Consider the following 13844-nt stretch of genomic DNA (forward strand, 5'->3'; position numbering starts at 1 on the left):
GCAGTTCCATGTCCATTACCACCTGTCATCCCCATCCATAAAGTTGTCTAACCGTTTATTGAAACAACCGATAGTTTCAGCGCTCGCCATATGGTTACTAAGTCTATTCCATTTGTTGACCACCCTATACCACTGAAAGAATTGATTAATGTACATCTATCTACTCTTTCGTTATTGTCTTCTGAGTACCTACACTCCTTTCCTGCATGAGGGGACGGAGAGGGGGGGTCGCCGAATTTATGAAGCGGCCTTGCTGTGGATGTGCTGTGTCTTGCGACACTGCTTCTGACCCAGGGCAGTGGACAGGATGCAGGGATGACCCGTCATCCAGGAGGTGCCAAGATAGGAGGAGGGTGGAGGGGAGTGGAATATATGGGAAATGAAATGGGTGGGAGTGATTTCTATGCCTTTTTCTTTTTGGCTACCCCCCGTGTAAGGGGGGGAAAAGCCTTTGGTATATATATATATGTATGAGTACCTATACACTTCATTTAATTCATTTCTTTGTACCTTTTGCAGATTCAACGAGGAGGGGAAATTCCTTTCACTGGTTTACAAAAGGTAGCTCCTTCTAAGCCAAAAGGTAAGCATTCGCGTGGATTCAACCGCCATTTTTTTTTTCCAAACTTTATGTATTAACATGTTTTAGACCCATGTATTCTGTGTTTCATTTAATAGATAACATTCATTGTTATTGTTCGTAGAGACCTCAACATTTAATAACATTGATATTAACAGTTAAATAAAGATATCACATAGTTATCAGTAAACCCCTGGTGATAGTATCTCATAAGAACAATAAACTAAATAGATTTACCAGATTTTAATAATACTTATATGTCGATGGTGTTGTTTTATTACTTATTGTGAATGCATGTTCTGATAGACTACGGGTATCATAGTACATTGTGGAATGGCATGGAGTACTCGCTGGGTGCTAGTAAACACAGGTGAAGGTGCTTCTGGCTGTTGCAAAGGTCTCCGGCGGTTGTGACGTAGAGGTTCTGCCCAACCGTCACGGCGTCCTTCCAGAAGAGTCTCAGAGGCCTTCGATGGCGATGGGGCCATCGGAGGCAAAGGGGGCTCTCTGTTGTAAATATTGTTTGGGATTGTCCCAGCAGTGAAGCCACTGCAGGGAAAAAGCTTTTGGGTTCTTGTAATTTTTGTAGCCGCTGTAGAGTTAAACAAAAAAATAAGCCTCTGGTTGTGTACTTAAGTCCTATGTGACGAATGTTTCCGGTCTTTTGAATTTTGTCGATATCCTCTTGATCTACATTTCTTCTTCTTCTTCTTTTTTTCTTCTTTCGTGTGTGTAGACTTGACCGTAGACGTTGTTCCGCATGCCGCGGTGAAGGCGCACAAGCATCCTGACCTCTCCACTGTATGTATGTATGTATATATATATATATATATATATATATATATATATATATATATATATATATATATATATATATATATATATATAATGACACCACACCACGTAATATTGACAAAGCACCGACACCGTAAATCATACACACCGTTGGTAGTCTCATTGTTGCACCCGGGGCCTTGCGCCCCGACCGCCTTGTGCATGAAGGCCCGACTGATCTTCGACCGAAACTGCACTTCCGCTCACGTAATTGAGATCCGCACGCCAAGAGTATTGGGATCGAGTAGACTTCGACCCGACCGCACCCGTAAGCAAAGCCCGACAGCGGGGCAGTAAAAGACTAGACCCACCACCCACGCCGCAGGCTTCCGGTGAATGCACAAGTACAGCCTGCACAAGTACACCTGTACAGCCTGCACAAGTACACCTGTACTCCCTGCACAAGTGGCCTGTACCGCATCTCACTACGACTGACGTTTGAGCAGCATCCATGGCACTTGGGGACTTCTGGCACGCGGTGAAGGCAACTCCGTTTTCTGTTACCACTGACGCGTCGTGTGTTCCAGACCGGTACGTTGTGGTGTACTCCGACTTGGACCTTGGCATATCCCACCCGGCTCTCGAAGACCTTGAAGGAGCTTCCCGTCCCTCAGAGGAAATGGCACCCCCAGTGCCCCCCGCTCCTGTCTACGGGGAGAGAAGACGCAAGTCGTCCCCCCAAGGAGCTCCCTCGCCTCCCCGCCGCATTTCCTCCCACTGGCACCCGTCCCTCGTCAAGTCACCCAGGAGAGATCGTCCGCCGGTCCCCGTCCCCAGGTCGACTTCGGCAGAACGCGTACGCGAGACGCGGGCGTTGTACTCGAACTGGCACAGGGAGAAAGTCGCCAAGTCGAAAGACAAAATCGGGTGTTCTTCGTCACTCCTCAAAGACAGTTCGAAGAGTCGAGCGAGTTCGAAGAATGCTCGAGATATCCGCGACAGTTTCCTTTTGCGACGCCGGGCGGTGTCCGAGTCTCGCTTCACCCTCGAGGACAGAGAGACCTCCCCTACTAGCCGAGGGCCGCTGTCACCCAGATCGTCCTCCAAACCGAGCTCACGGAAGACTTCGATCAAATCCCCGGACCCGACGAGTCCACCTCACGAACGTTCCCGGAGCGTCGACGTAGCCCGGAAGTGGTCCGGCGCATCCACGGAGAGTAAAGGAAGCGTCACACGACACACCGTCAGTAGCCTGAACAAGATGAGGCGACCGTCGCAGGGACAATCGAGCCTCGGAAGACTTCAGGGTGATCCAGCACGACGGAGCAGCAGCGCCGAAAGCACTGCTTACAGGAAGAGACACAGTTGCTGCGTCTCGCCAGACCCAGCAGGTCTTCATCCGCCAAGAAGAGTCTCCATCAAGAAGGACGCTCGGTATAGGGATCTCCCCCTCGCCGATGCCTCTGGAGAGTCTGCAGACGACAAGAAACTTCGTCAGAGCGAGAGCTTCGAAACAACACAGAGCAACGAGACCGGATACTCAAGTATGCTGGACCTTTCCCCCTCGCCGACTCACGAGCCACGGTCTCTCACGGTCATGTCCGTGAGCCAGCAGGAGTCGAACCGGATGGCCTACAAGAGCCACACCTTGCCAAAGAAATCGAGTGGATCGGCGAGAGCATTCTCAGCCCCAGTTCGCTTGTCGAAGTCCTCAGGAGCTTTCAGTGAGCGGCGAAACAAGTGGGAGGCCTTGACGAAGGGCGAACCGGTAATTGGCCGCCGTCCCCGGAGCCCTATAAGGAGTACCTCCCCGCTACGATCTCTTCAGCTCGTTAAGCAGGTCAGCAGTAGTTTCAAGAACATCCCGGCTGAGGTGTCGACACGCCCGATACCAAGTCGTCGAAGTCGTAGTTTGGATGCGCTGACGCCATCGCCGCATACCCATCCCCAGAGGTACCGGGAGTACATCATCGAACTCCGTAACGCAGCTCCATGTAACGCCCGAATCTCTCAGTTGAGAAGGCTGTTCACGTCACTGGACCGCGTCCACAAATTAGAACGTTCGGTCAGCAACTACGAATTGCAGAACGTGGAGATGTACAGAAATGAAATCATCGACTTCGAGACCTGGAAAAGTCTTCGAGACAAGGAGAGGAAAGCTCTAGAGTACAACGTTCTCCTGAAAGAACTCAATGTGGCGCAGAAAGAACGCGAGTTCCTGTACAAGGTGACCCCGGAGAGAAAGTGGGAAGGGGACTGTCGCCTTCGAGGTCGCGACGGTTCCGTCCAAGAGCTTCGTCAGAAGTTCAACCATATAACGGACGGGAGTTCCGAGGTGACCATGAGACGTCGCCGGGAGATGGAAGACTGTAAGGACACGTACCGCGGGCTTTGGCGGGGGTCTTCAGTGCGAGACCTGGGTCGGGCTTTCACAAGCCCAGAACGGAGCAGGCGTGGCTCAAGTCTGAGTCTTTCTCGTGAAGACTCCGGCCTTCGTCAACGGGGCTTGTGGACAAGCTTAAGTCTGGAGCAGGTGAGTGCCCTTCGCGAGCAGTTGAACGACATCTACGGTTCCATGCAGAGCGTCCGTTCGTGGAGAGAGCGGCGGGAAATACGAAAGAGCCAGACCCTCCAGAACCAGAGTCAGCGGGAGCTGAGTTCGTACTCAATAGACGTGGCGGAAACCGGCCGCGTCTTGGCCGACAAACTCCGCCACCTCCACGTCCGACCTGCGACTAACGAGAGTCCGGGATCTCCGCCGAGAAGGGGCTCCCCGAACCGCGGGAAGAGGAGTGTCAGCGTCGGGGAGTCCAAAGACGAGGTCGAGAGGAGAAGGCTGTCGAAGCAGCTTTCGATCGAGTTCCAGGAGAAGGTGGCTGAGAATCGGCAGCAGCAGAGCAACGGGCGAGTCATGGACACCTTGTCCCTCCCTGCACACGACCTTATGCCTTCCCTTAGCCCGGAGAGCCTTTCCAGGTCCTCCCCGAGAACGTGCTACTCCCTCGATATCTCCGATTCTTCAGAACCCACGTCGCTCACCTCCAACATGGGTGACCAGTTCATGCTCGTCGTCCGCAAACCGAAGTCAGCCAGGAGTCAGAGCGCACCCCCGGACCACGCAACGGACGGCGACAGCAGTGACTCCGACGTCTCGGTCCGCACGGTCATTCACAAAGATGTGGCAGGAAAAGTCAAGTTTTTCGAGAAGAGGGCAGCTCGCCACCAGTCCAGGTCTTCCGAGAGGTACTCCTCCCGGAGTAGTCACTTGAGTGTTAATCCCGATGAGGTTCCTCACTATGCAACGCTCCCGAGTCGCCGCAAGGTCAACACGCAGGAGAAGCTCCTGTCACCCAACTACGTTCCCGAACGATCCGTGTCTTCGGTGAACCTCAATGAGCAGACTGACGTTTCCTCCCGTGCGTGGAAGATCTACGACAAAGCCAACCCCCTCAGTTCCACCTCAGTCCACCAGATCAATGACCTGGACCATACCCGATCTCTGATGCGACGTCCGAGAGACGACGACGAGAGGGATCCTACATCTCACTCCAGGAACTACTTAGTCCACGTCAAGACAGGTGATGTGCAGCGTCTCAAGGACCGGTACGAAAGCCCGAGTGACATCTCCCGCCGCGCCCGCTCCATGCCGAGCATGACCGAGACCCTTTCCCGGGTTACGCCGAAGGGTAAGACGGTGGTCAAGGGTCAGGAGGCCGGTGACGTAAGCAGCATGAGGGCGAAGTACGAGATCCCGCGTCAGTCCAGAAGCCCCGAGCGCTGGCGACCGCCCCGTGATGAGTACCTCCCGAAGAACAAGATCACTTCGACCATGGAGGTCCTCGGTAATCGGTCCGCCCAGTTTTACGAACCTGAGACGGTGGCAAGGCTGTCGGACCGGGAGAGCGTGGAAAAGACCCTCCTTCGCCGGGTCCATACCGGGAGGGTGGAGACCGTGGTGAACAAACTGGAGTCTGTCAAGGACTTCAAAGACTCGACAGTCTCGATCATGGGTCAGATGTACACCTCGACACCGTCAGTCCGCGAACTTGCAAACATCACTTCGTACGCTTCTACCCCTCCGCCTATACCCCCTGCCCCTGTGATGGCGCCGCAGAAGCCCATGCGAGCTGCCTACACGGCGGCCACACGACCGAGTCGACTAGGACAGAGCTTTTACACTTCGACCCCGACAGGGTCGCCACGTCACGCGCAGGAGGCCATCAAGCGCCGAGCTCTTTACGTCTCTGAGCCGGTGTGCCCTCCCCCGCCGAAGGTCGACCCTCCGCCAGGACACAAACCCTTCAGCTACGGGGCTTACAACGCCGAAGTCCATCGCCCGAAGTCGCGCTACGTGCCCGCGCCCTCCACCAGCGCCGCCGGTAGTAGTTACCCCTACACTTCGAGGTCCAGCTCCCACCTGTACGAGTCCCCAGGCTGGACTCGGTCCTTAGACCGTCCTCGAAGGCTCTCGCGTGCCATGACCTCCTCTCCTAGTGTGTCCGTCCTCGACCCCTCGCCCTACCCTCCCACTGTCAGGCATCATGCAGTGCCTCCTTATTCGAGGAACTACTACTACAGGACCTCAGTCTCGCCCCCAAGAGGTCAGCCCGTCATCAGTACGCCTTCCCATCTGGCTGGAGTCTTAGGACCCCGAAGTCTCCCCAGTGGCACTTCGGGGACTCAAGCAAGGGACCCGAGCTACAAGGCTGTAACATGGAAAGGTGCAGGAACAAATGTGTCAATCGTATCTCTCCTTCGCACCCACGTGCCACAAAAACCGTACCCGTACACCCAAGTAACACCATAGACATGATAACAGAACACAACACAATACAGTAAATCAGCATTTCCTGAAAGGGACACAAGTTTTGTCATTCTTTCCCTCTGTGGTTCCTAGATCTTAGTGGTTCATAGGTATTTAGACAAAGGTTTGAGGTGTTAGTAAATACCCTTTCTTCGGCCCCTTCAATACCTTGAGGTGCTGTTTATCAGAGCTGGGCGCGTTCCTCGGTGCGTTTCTATATGCGTTCCTCTGTGCGTTCCGCTTTAGTTTGGCCGCGGTTAGCGCTCCCAAACTATTAAACCAATATAGGTGCCGGTATAGTATGTGGCCTACGAAAAAAAAAAATTGTATAGTATGTGGCCTACCGGACTTTTACTTCGGTATGAACCTGTTTCTTAAGCCTTAATAGTTTGGGAACACTAACCGCGGCCAAACTAAAGCGGAACGCACCGAGGAACGTGCCCAGCTCTGCTATATAGATTATGTTGCAGTAAACGTTGAGCGGAAGTGATTACACTGCCGAAGGTGGACTTGGACCAACACACTGCCCCAGTCAACTGCAACTTTGTTCAAGGCTGAGGTCCACCTCGTACATGCGTAATAAGATCTTCTGACGTTTACCATAACAAAATCTGAGCCACGCACCACGATATTAAAAGGGTCGGTAGATAGGATTTTTAGAGTTGAAGGGACGGTTGGTGACGTCATGTCGTGTATACCTTAACGGTCCTGATTTCAAATGCCATCTCTCCTACCTTCCCTCCTGTTACTGTCTTTCTGTAATGTATGTCTTGTTACTTGGATGCCCATCCCTAGTTTGCCTGTAGGTGTAACCCAATATGATATTGGACTGTGCTGTGGTTATCTCAAAGCTTATAAAATCGATTACAACGGAGATTTTTAAATTAGAATTACGGCTGTATGAAGCTGCTTTGATTTGCATAAAAATGTATCTGTGGCGTCGTCAAATTTTCTTTTGCTCGCTTTTTTCAAATTTTCTTTTTTTTTTTTTCTAAACCTTGGATTTCTAGGTTCCCTGTGTCATGACTTCCACTATGTATCACTCATTCGTATAATATTTTTTTCACTCGTCCTTGAATCGTATACAAACTTTTCTATCATTATTACTATCTTGTATTTCTCAAAATATACTATGTGTTCTCTTTTCTTTTTCTCTCTCTCTCTCTCTCTCTTTGACATAGGACCGTCACAACCCTTATTTCATCTGTGTTAGGAAATTATGATTGGCAGTAATTTTATATTCATTTGGCCATATCATGGAATTTGTTTTCCCTTTTTTTTTTTATATCCAAGTAAGAAATATGTGACTTTATCGACGTCCACAAAATCTCGTAAGTTTTGTAACTGTAAGTCTTTTTGTAACAACATTTTTGTGTTTTACTTTGATTAAGTCATCTACTATTGCATGAAGTATTATGAAATTTAATCAGTATTTTATTTCACCCTTAAGTGATGATGATGATGATAATATGTAACCTGACTCTTGTCATTTACTGATCTTAAGACAATGAACGACTTTTGACCTCACTTCTGATTTCCGTCGACCTTTCATACCATTTCACTTCAGTCGTTCTCTCTTTTGTCTTTTCCTCTTCTCTCTTTCATTTTCCCAAATCACCTTCATTTCATCACTTCGCCACGTTGACATACGCTATAGATTTTATTCTGGCTGTCTCCTGAGTACTTTACTCGTTTTAGAAAACGTCATTCACCACATCGAAGGGTCTTGAGTTATCACTTCCCATTTGGAAAGAAAACGATTTTTTTACCGTTTCACCTTTGACTCTCTCTCTCTCTCTCTCTCTCTCTCTCTCTCTCTCTCTCTCTCTCGCTCTCTCTGCGTGTGTGCGTGAGTGTGTGTTTGTTTGTTTGTTTGAAAACAAACGCACGTTCTTGCAATTCCCTAGAATCTATTTGGACTTCGATGACGTCATTCCTTAGTCCAATGCCTCTCCCCTCCTCCTCCTCTTCCTCCTCCTCCTCCTCCTCCTCCTCCTCCTCCTCCTCCTCCTCCTCCTCCTCCTCCTCCTCCTCCCTCTTCGTTCATTATGGCCTCATTAGTTTCCCCAGATCCTCATTATGTCCCCAAATGCAGTTCCCACAATTTATGTCGTATATCTCACACTCGTACACAAAGGCCGTCTTACACATTATGGACATCTGTAAATGGCCCATAATACAACAGCTCTATGCAATCATTATTTCATTGATATTGTATTAATGTGATTTTGTTAAAAAAAATATACATTATTAAGAAGCTACAGTACATAGTAATGTATTAAGTACTCGAGAATGAAATGTATGTTTGCTTACTTATAGAATGTGTCAAATAGCCAGCAACAAATTTATGTTTAATGATCCAAGACTTTTGTGGCTCGCTGTACCGTACGCTCTAATTCCACGGCTACCCTTTCCTCGGGGGGAAAATATGCGCGTGCAGATTTACCTGTTAAGCATCACAACCACGCTCGAATTCATCACAGACACAAACACGCTCGCTCTCTCTCTCTCTCTCTCTCTCTCACACACACACACACACACACACACACACACACACACACACACACACACACACACACACACACGTGGCGCAGTGGTAGAGTTCCTGGCTACCACTACTGCGGTCCGGGTTTGAATCCCGCCCAGGGCTGAAATAATTTCAGTAACGCTGCGATGCGAGTCGTTACTCCAACTCTCGTGGGCGGGGAGTTGGGTGTGTGTGTGTGTGTGCGTGTGAGGTCACAGCATTACCCCGAGGTCTGTCATATATGAGCTCTGAGCTCTCTTCCGGGAGGGTAACAGCTTTCGATCACGTGTCCAACACGTGATCCAAGACCATGGTGGTGAATCACACACACACACACACGTCACTTCACTGGTTCCCCCCATTAATCTTTTAGCCAATGCGGCACACTTTATACATTTTTATGGCTAACGCCCGATGATTTTATTCATTAAGGGACTAAACAGAGTCAACAGCGCCTCGATTCAGCCTTTCCCAATTCCCCTCTTTCAGATTTGCGCCAATCTCTTATCCGAATGAATAAAATCGTTTTCCTCAATCCAGACTAACATTTGTTAACATCAGAAGGCGGAAAGATATCCCTAAAATGGATATAATATCCCGTTTGAAGCCAGAATATATACATCCGGCTTGTCCGGCTTTGACAGCTCCCCCAAAAGCCAGAAGGTTTCTCTTAGCTGAATGAAAAAGCCGGCCAGAGAAAGACGATATTAAGAGGACTCTTTGCTCGTTTGTGTATAAATGGCTGATCTTCCCTTTGTAGCTCTCATGTCAATCAATCAGTCAAATCAGCCATCCTGAGTCCACTGCTGAACAAAGGCCTCCTTCATAGCATTTCATGATTCACACGACCGCTCCAACATCTGCCACGTCACTCCTGCAAACTTCTCAATCTCATCTCTCCACCTTCTGTCTGGTCTCCCTCATGTAATCATAACCCTTATATACGGCTGAAAATCGCGTGAGCTGATAATAATACACAAGTAACCATAAGAGATGTGAACTACGCCCCAACATCTTCACGGGACATTTTCGAGTTCGTAAGCGGAGGTAATTGGAGTTGCTCTCCTAGAGGCACAGCGTGAAGAGTCGGTCTCCCCACGCTGGCTACGCGGACCATTTCTCCCCTCGATCTACTCAATTTCCGGTTTACCGAAATACTCGAGAGTGCCACGTGACCGGCCCAGCTCGGTTGCTCTACTTCCTCTATTCCCTTCCACTCACTCACCACCTTTATCCCCCCCCCTGTAGCCCCCCTCCCTCCCCCTTCACCTGATATAAATCATCTGGCGTCTTCCTGAATGAGGTATATAACGATCCCGTCATGCTGAATCTAGGAGCTGAAATTAATCGCTCAAACGCTTTCAGTTCGTGTGAGAAAATATGTATTAAGTGGGACTACCGTATTAAGGCCGTTGACATGTAACAATCTCCTTTATCATAATCCTTTATCATAATCTTCTCTTTGCTCTTTCATAACCACTCCGTTCCTCACACGTTTCCCCCAATGCTCTTTCCATTACCATTCTGTCACCGCTTCTTCATTTTCATTTCGGTGATTAGATTTCAAAATTGCCTTTTCTCTTCTTTCTCCCCCTTCCTTACTTTCTCAATATGTGGACATACACACACACACACACACACACACACACATATATATATATATATATATATATATATATATATACATATGTAGAGACATTGGGACAAATTATGGGAAAGGTGGAGGGGGAAACACGGGTCTTTATCTTGATTATCGAGTTTATTCCTGACCGGTTTCGCTTACAATAGCTTCTTCAGAAGAAGCTATTGTAAGCGAAACCGGTCAGGAATAAACTCGATAATCAGATAAAGACCCGTGTTTCCCCCTCCACCTTTCCCATAATATATACATATATATTTGTATGTGTGTGTGTGTGTGTGTGTGTGTGTGTGTGTGTGTGTGCGTGTGTGTGTATACATATACTAAGGCTCAAACTGTTTCCCTCTTCTCTTGCGGAGCTTTCCTCCATTTTTCGAGTTTTTCTTTCGTTTTCTATGAATTTTCCCTTTATTTTCCGAGATCTCTCGTTTTCTATGGATCCTTTTCGCGTTGTCCATGGGTCATTCCTTCATTTTCCGATCATCTCTCTCTCATCTCCTTTGGGCCTCTCTCTCATCTTGTAAATATATCTTCATCTCCGGAAGTCTCTTACATTTCCCGTGGATCTTTTGATCTTACGTTGGTCTCCCTCTGTTCTTTGGAAATTTTTTCCTTCGTCTTCAAAGGACCTCTCCTTCATCTCCCGTGAGTTCTTCCCTCATTTCCCAGTAGCTTCCCAATATCCCCAAACCCTCATTTCCCTTTGTTTATGACTATGGGTCTCTCCTTCATATTCCACGAATATCATCTCCCACATCTTCTATAGACCTCCTCATCCACATTTTTTTTTTTTTTTTAAACGGGTCTTTCCCTAATCTTCCCTGTGTCTTTCCTTTATCGCGGATCTGTACCTCTTCTTCCGCGATTTTTTCAATGTCATACACATATCTCACCCATGTCTCCTAAGGATTTCTTCCTTACCTTCCTCGGCTCTGTTCCGCATTTTCCGCGGATTTCTTATCTTCGCGAATCTTTCTTTATCCTCCGCGGGTCTTTTCTTTATCTTCTGTTGGTCTCTTTCCCATTTCCCGGGAGTCTTTCACGTACAAAATATGTTTTTTGTTTTGTTTTTTCCTCACCTTCCTTGGGTCTCTCCTTAGTCTCCCGATGGTTTTCCATCATCTAGTGGATCTGTGATCTCTCGTGGTCCCTTCCCATAACCCACGGACCTATTGGTCCCCTTACTCAACTCCCGTAGCGTTTCCCTTTTGATGTCCAGAGATCTCACCATCAACCCCATTTAGTATCTCTCATAGACCTACAGATCTCTCCCTCCTACTCCTTGAGGTCTCTTCTCCAGCCCTGGTAGGTCTCTCCCTAGTCCTTCGTAAGTCTCACCCTCATTCCCCAAGGGTCTCTTTCCCTTAGATCCCATCTCCCCCTCCCTTCCTCTCCTCCATCGTGAATGTATCTTATCACCCCAGAGCCTGCGATCGGCCCCCTGCCCTTCTCCTACCTCTACGGCGACGTACGCTCTCCACCTCTACGCCCAGGTAACTGTTCACTCGCGGTACTGAGGCACAGGTAAAACTCGCAAAGCGAGAGGGGTTCTTCTGAAGAAGGCGCTGAAGGCTCACCCGGAGGTAGCACTGGGTGCTTGGAAAAGGCTGGTGCCTAAGATGTGGCAGGACTAAATTTAATCTTTTTCTAATTATAGATTTAATCTGTACTTATTATAAAGTCGCTCCTCGTATCACTAATGATAAGAAATATCCCTGTGTTGTCTGAAACTAATTTTCTTTTATATTTCAATAACTAGCCTGCCTGATAAAGTGCTACAAAATTTCTTCTGCTTCTGTAGTTGTTGTAATTGGTGACTTTCGGCAACCATCCAGCAAATAGGTGTTCGCGTGATTTTTTAATATTCGTCTATTTATGTGTTTATTTGTACGGTATGTTTTCTCGATTTTTTATTTGTTCATCTTTTTAGTTCGATTCTCTTTGTCTTACTATAATTACATCGGAAAATATCACGTTGTAAAAGAAACGAAATTCTATGTATTTTCGGTTTTGTCTCGTTTGTCGTACTACAGTATGATTGCATCAAATAAATATTACGAAATGAATGGAAAGAAAATGATAGATTCACTTGTTTATGCATTTTGCAGATCAACAGAAATATAAAGAATTGCATCTTAAAAAAACGCAGACAATTTGTCAGTCAATATTGTTGTGAACTGTTTTTAAATTAGCTGAAACTGTTAAAAGTATTTTTATGACCGGTTGTGAGGAGATTTGAATTAGTGTCTTGGATTTGTCCTGAATGCGTCTTATGTCAAATTTTATTGAATCCATTAACCAGTAATTTATTTCGACTTTTTCAACAACAAACTCGGTCAAATCTTAATATATAAATTATTTTTGTCGGTATGGAAATAAGTGATGTTAGAAATAGGTTTGGGAACTAAGGGCTTATGGCCCAAAATCATAATAAATATTTTCATTAGTACAGAGATTGAACGTACATAAAGATAAAAGGAAATTCAATAGATGTTTGTTACATCCACCCATTTGCATCACTGGGAATAAGAATTAATTTCTGTCAATGCGTAACTTACCATCTGCTCTCTAAAATGTAGCAGACCAAGAGAAGCTTTGGATGTTTTCCTGACGCGAATCGGTGGGCGGGGCCAACGGTGGTCTGGCAGCGTTTGCTAAATATACTTATGTATCACCTCCGTGAGAGAACGCACTAACATACTTTGCTGTAGTTACATGAGTCAATATTTGTTTCTCTTTCAAATATCCTCGTGCTATATTTTTATTCTGTGTTTGAAATAGGTCAATGACGCTTTTGTCTCTATTTCTGAAATGGTGAAGTCAGATTCTTGTTGGGGAATTGTTTACATTTGTTCTATTGAGGTCGATAAAAATGAAGCGTTCAAGTTTTGGTGCCTGCCGGCGATCACTATACAGCATGACTTCGCTTTGGAAAAAAATCACGAAACTAAATTGTTATCTAACCTAATTAACCTGAATAATAGTTGCTTGAATAATGCCCTAACATACTAAAAATATTAAATCAATAACATCTGCTTGGCATCCATCACTTTTGCTCCATGTGTCAATACTCCCATTTTCTCTCTCTAGACTTCGTTTTCTTCCGCCTCTGCTCCGTTTTCTATGTGCGCTGCCACTTTACTAACAGTTCCGCTCAGTGCCAAGGAGTCTGAGGTAGTGTTGGTTTGTGAGAGAAAGAACAGACTCCGCTGAGTGTGGAATATAACGAAGTATTTCTCTTCGAAAATGCCTCCGCCAGAACCAGGTATCACCTACAGAAAAGAAAAAACTCAGTGTCAACTTCTGACGTGCATAGCTTTGTGGGCATTTCCACGTAATATTTACCATTCTTCTCTTTTGTTTCATGTCTTCCTCTTCTTTAGGAAAGTACAGTAAGTTATCTTTTTCTTACTAGTTCTTCCTAGTTTTGTAAGGCATTGCAACAAATCTAACACAAACTACCGGGTGGTAAGTTCCTTCTAAAGTGGATGGTTCTTCAAATTAGACTAGATTTGTTTAT

The 13844-nt window shown here is 47.0% G+C and overlaps 1 protein-coding gene across 26 annotated transcripts in view; it reads left to right on the plus strand.

Moving 5' to 3' along the window:
• LOC143021915 (uncharacterized) overlaps window positions 1-13844 on the plus strand; it is a 1014474-nt gene that overhangs the window by 964354 nt on the left and 36276 nt on the right. For 25 of the 26 annotated variants that reach the window (XR_012966019.1, XM_076179768.1, XM_076179769.1 and 22 more), the window contains 2 exons: window positions 520-583; window positions 11749-11817. Coding sequence is in view for 25 of the 26 variants with exons in the window: in XM_076179768.1 (XP_076035883.1) it covers window positions 520-583; window positions 11749-11817 (133 nt within the window). In the remaining variant the exon portion in view is untranslated. The remainder of the gene's footprint in view (window positions 1-519; window positions 584-11748; window positions 11818-13844) is intronic. The other variant, XM_076179759.1, reaches the window with a different exon arrangement.

The sequence above is a fragment of the Oratosquilla oratoria genome, chromosome 43 (genome assembly GCF_046742065.1).
Source record: "Oratosquilla oratoria isolate Oo_2021 chromosome 43, ASM4674206v1, whole genome shotgun sequence".
Lineage (NCBI taxonomy): Eukaryota > Metazoa > Arthropoda > Malacostraca > Stomatopoda > Squillidae > Oratosquilla > Oratosquilla oratoria.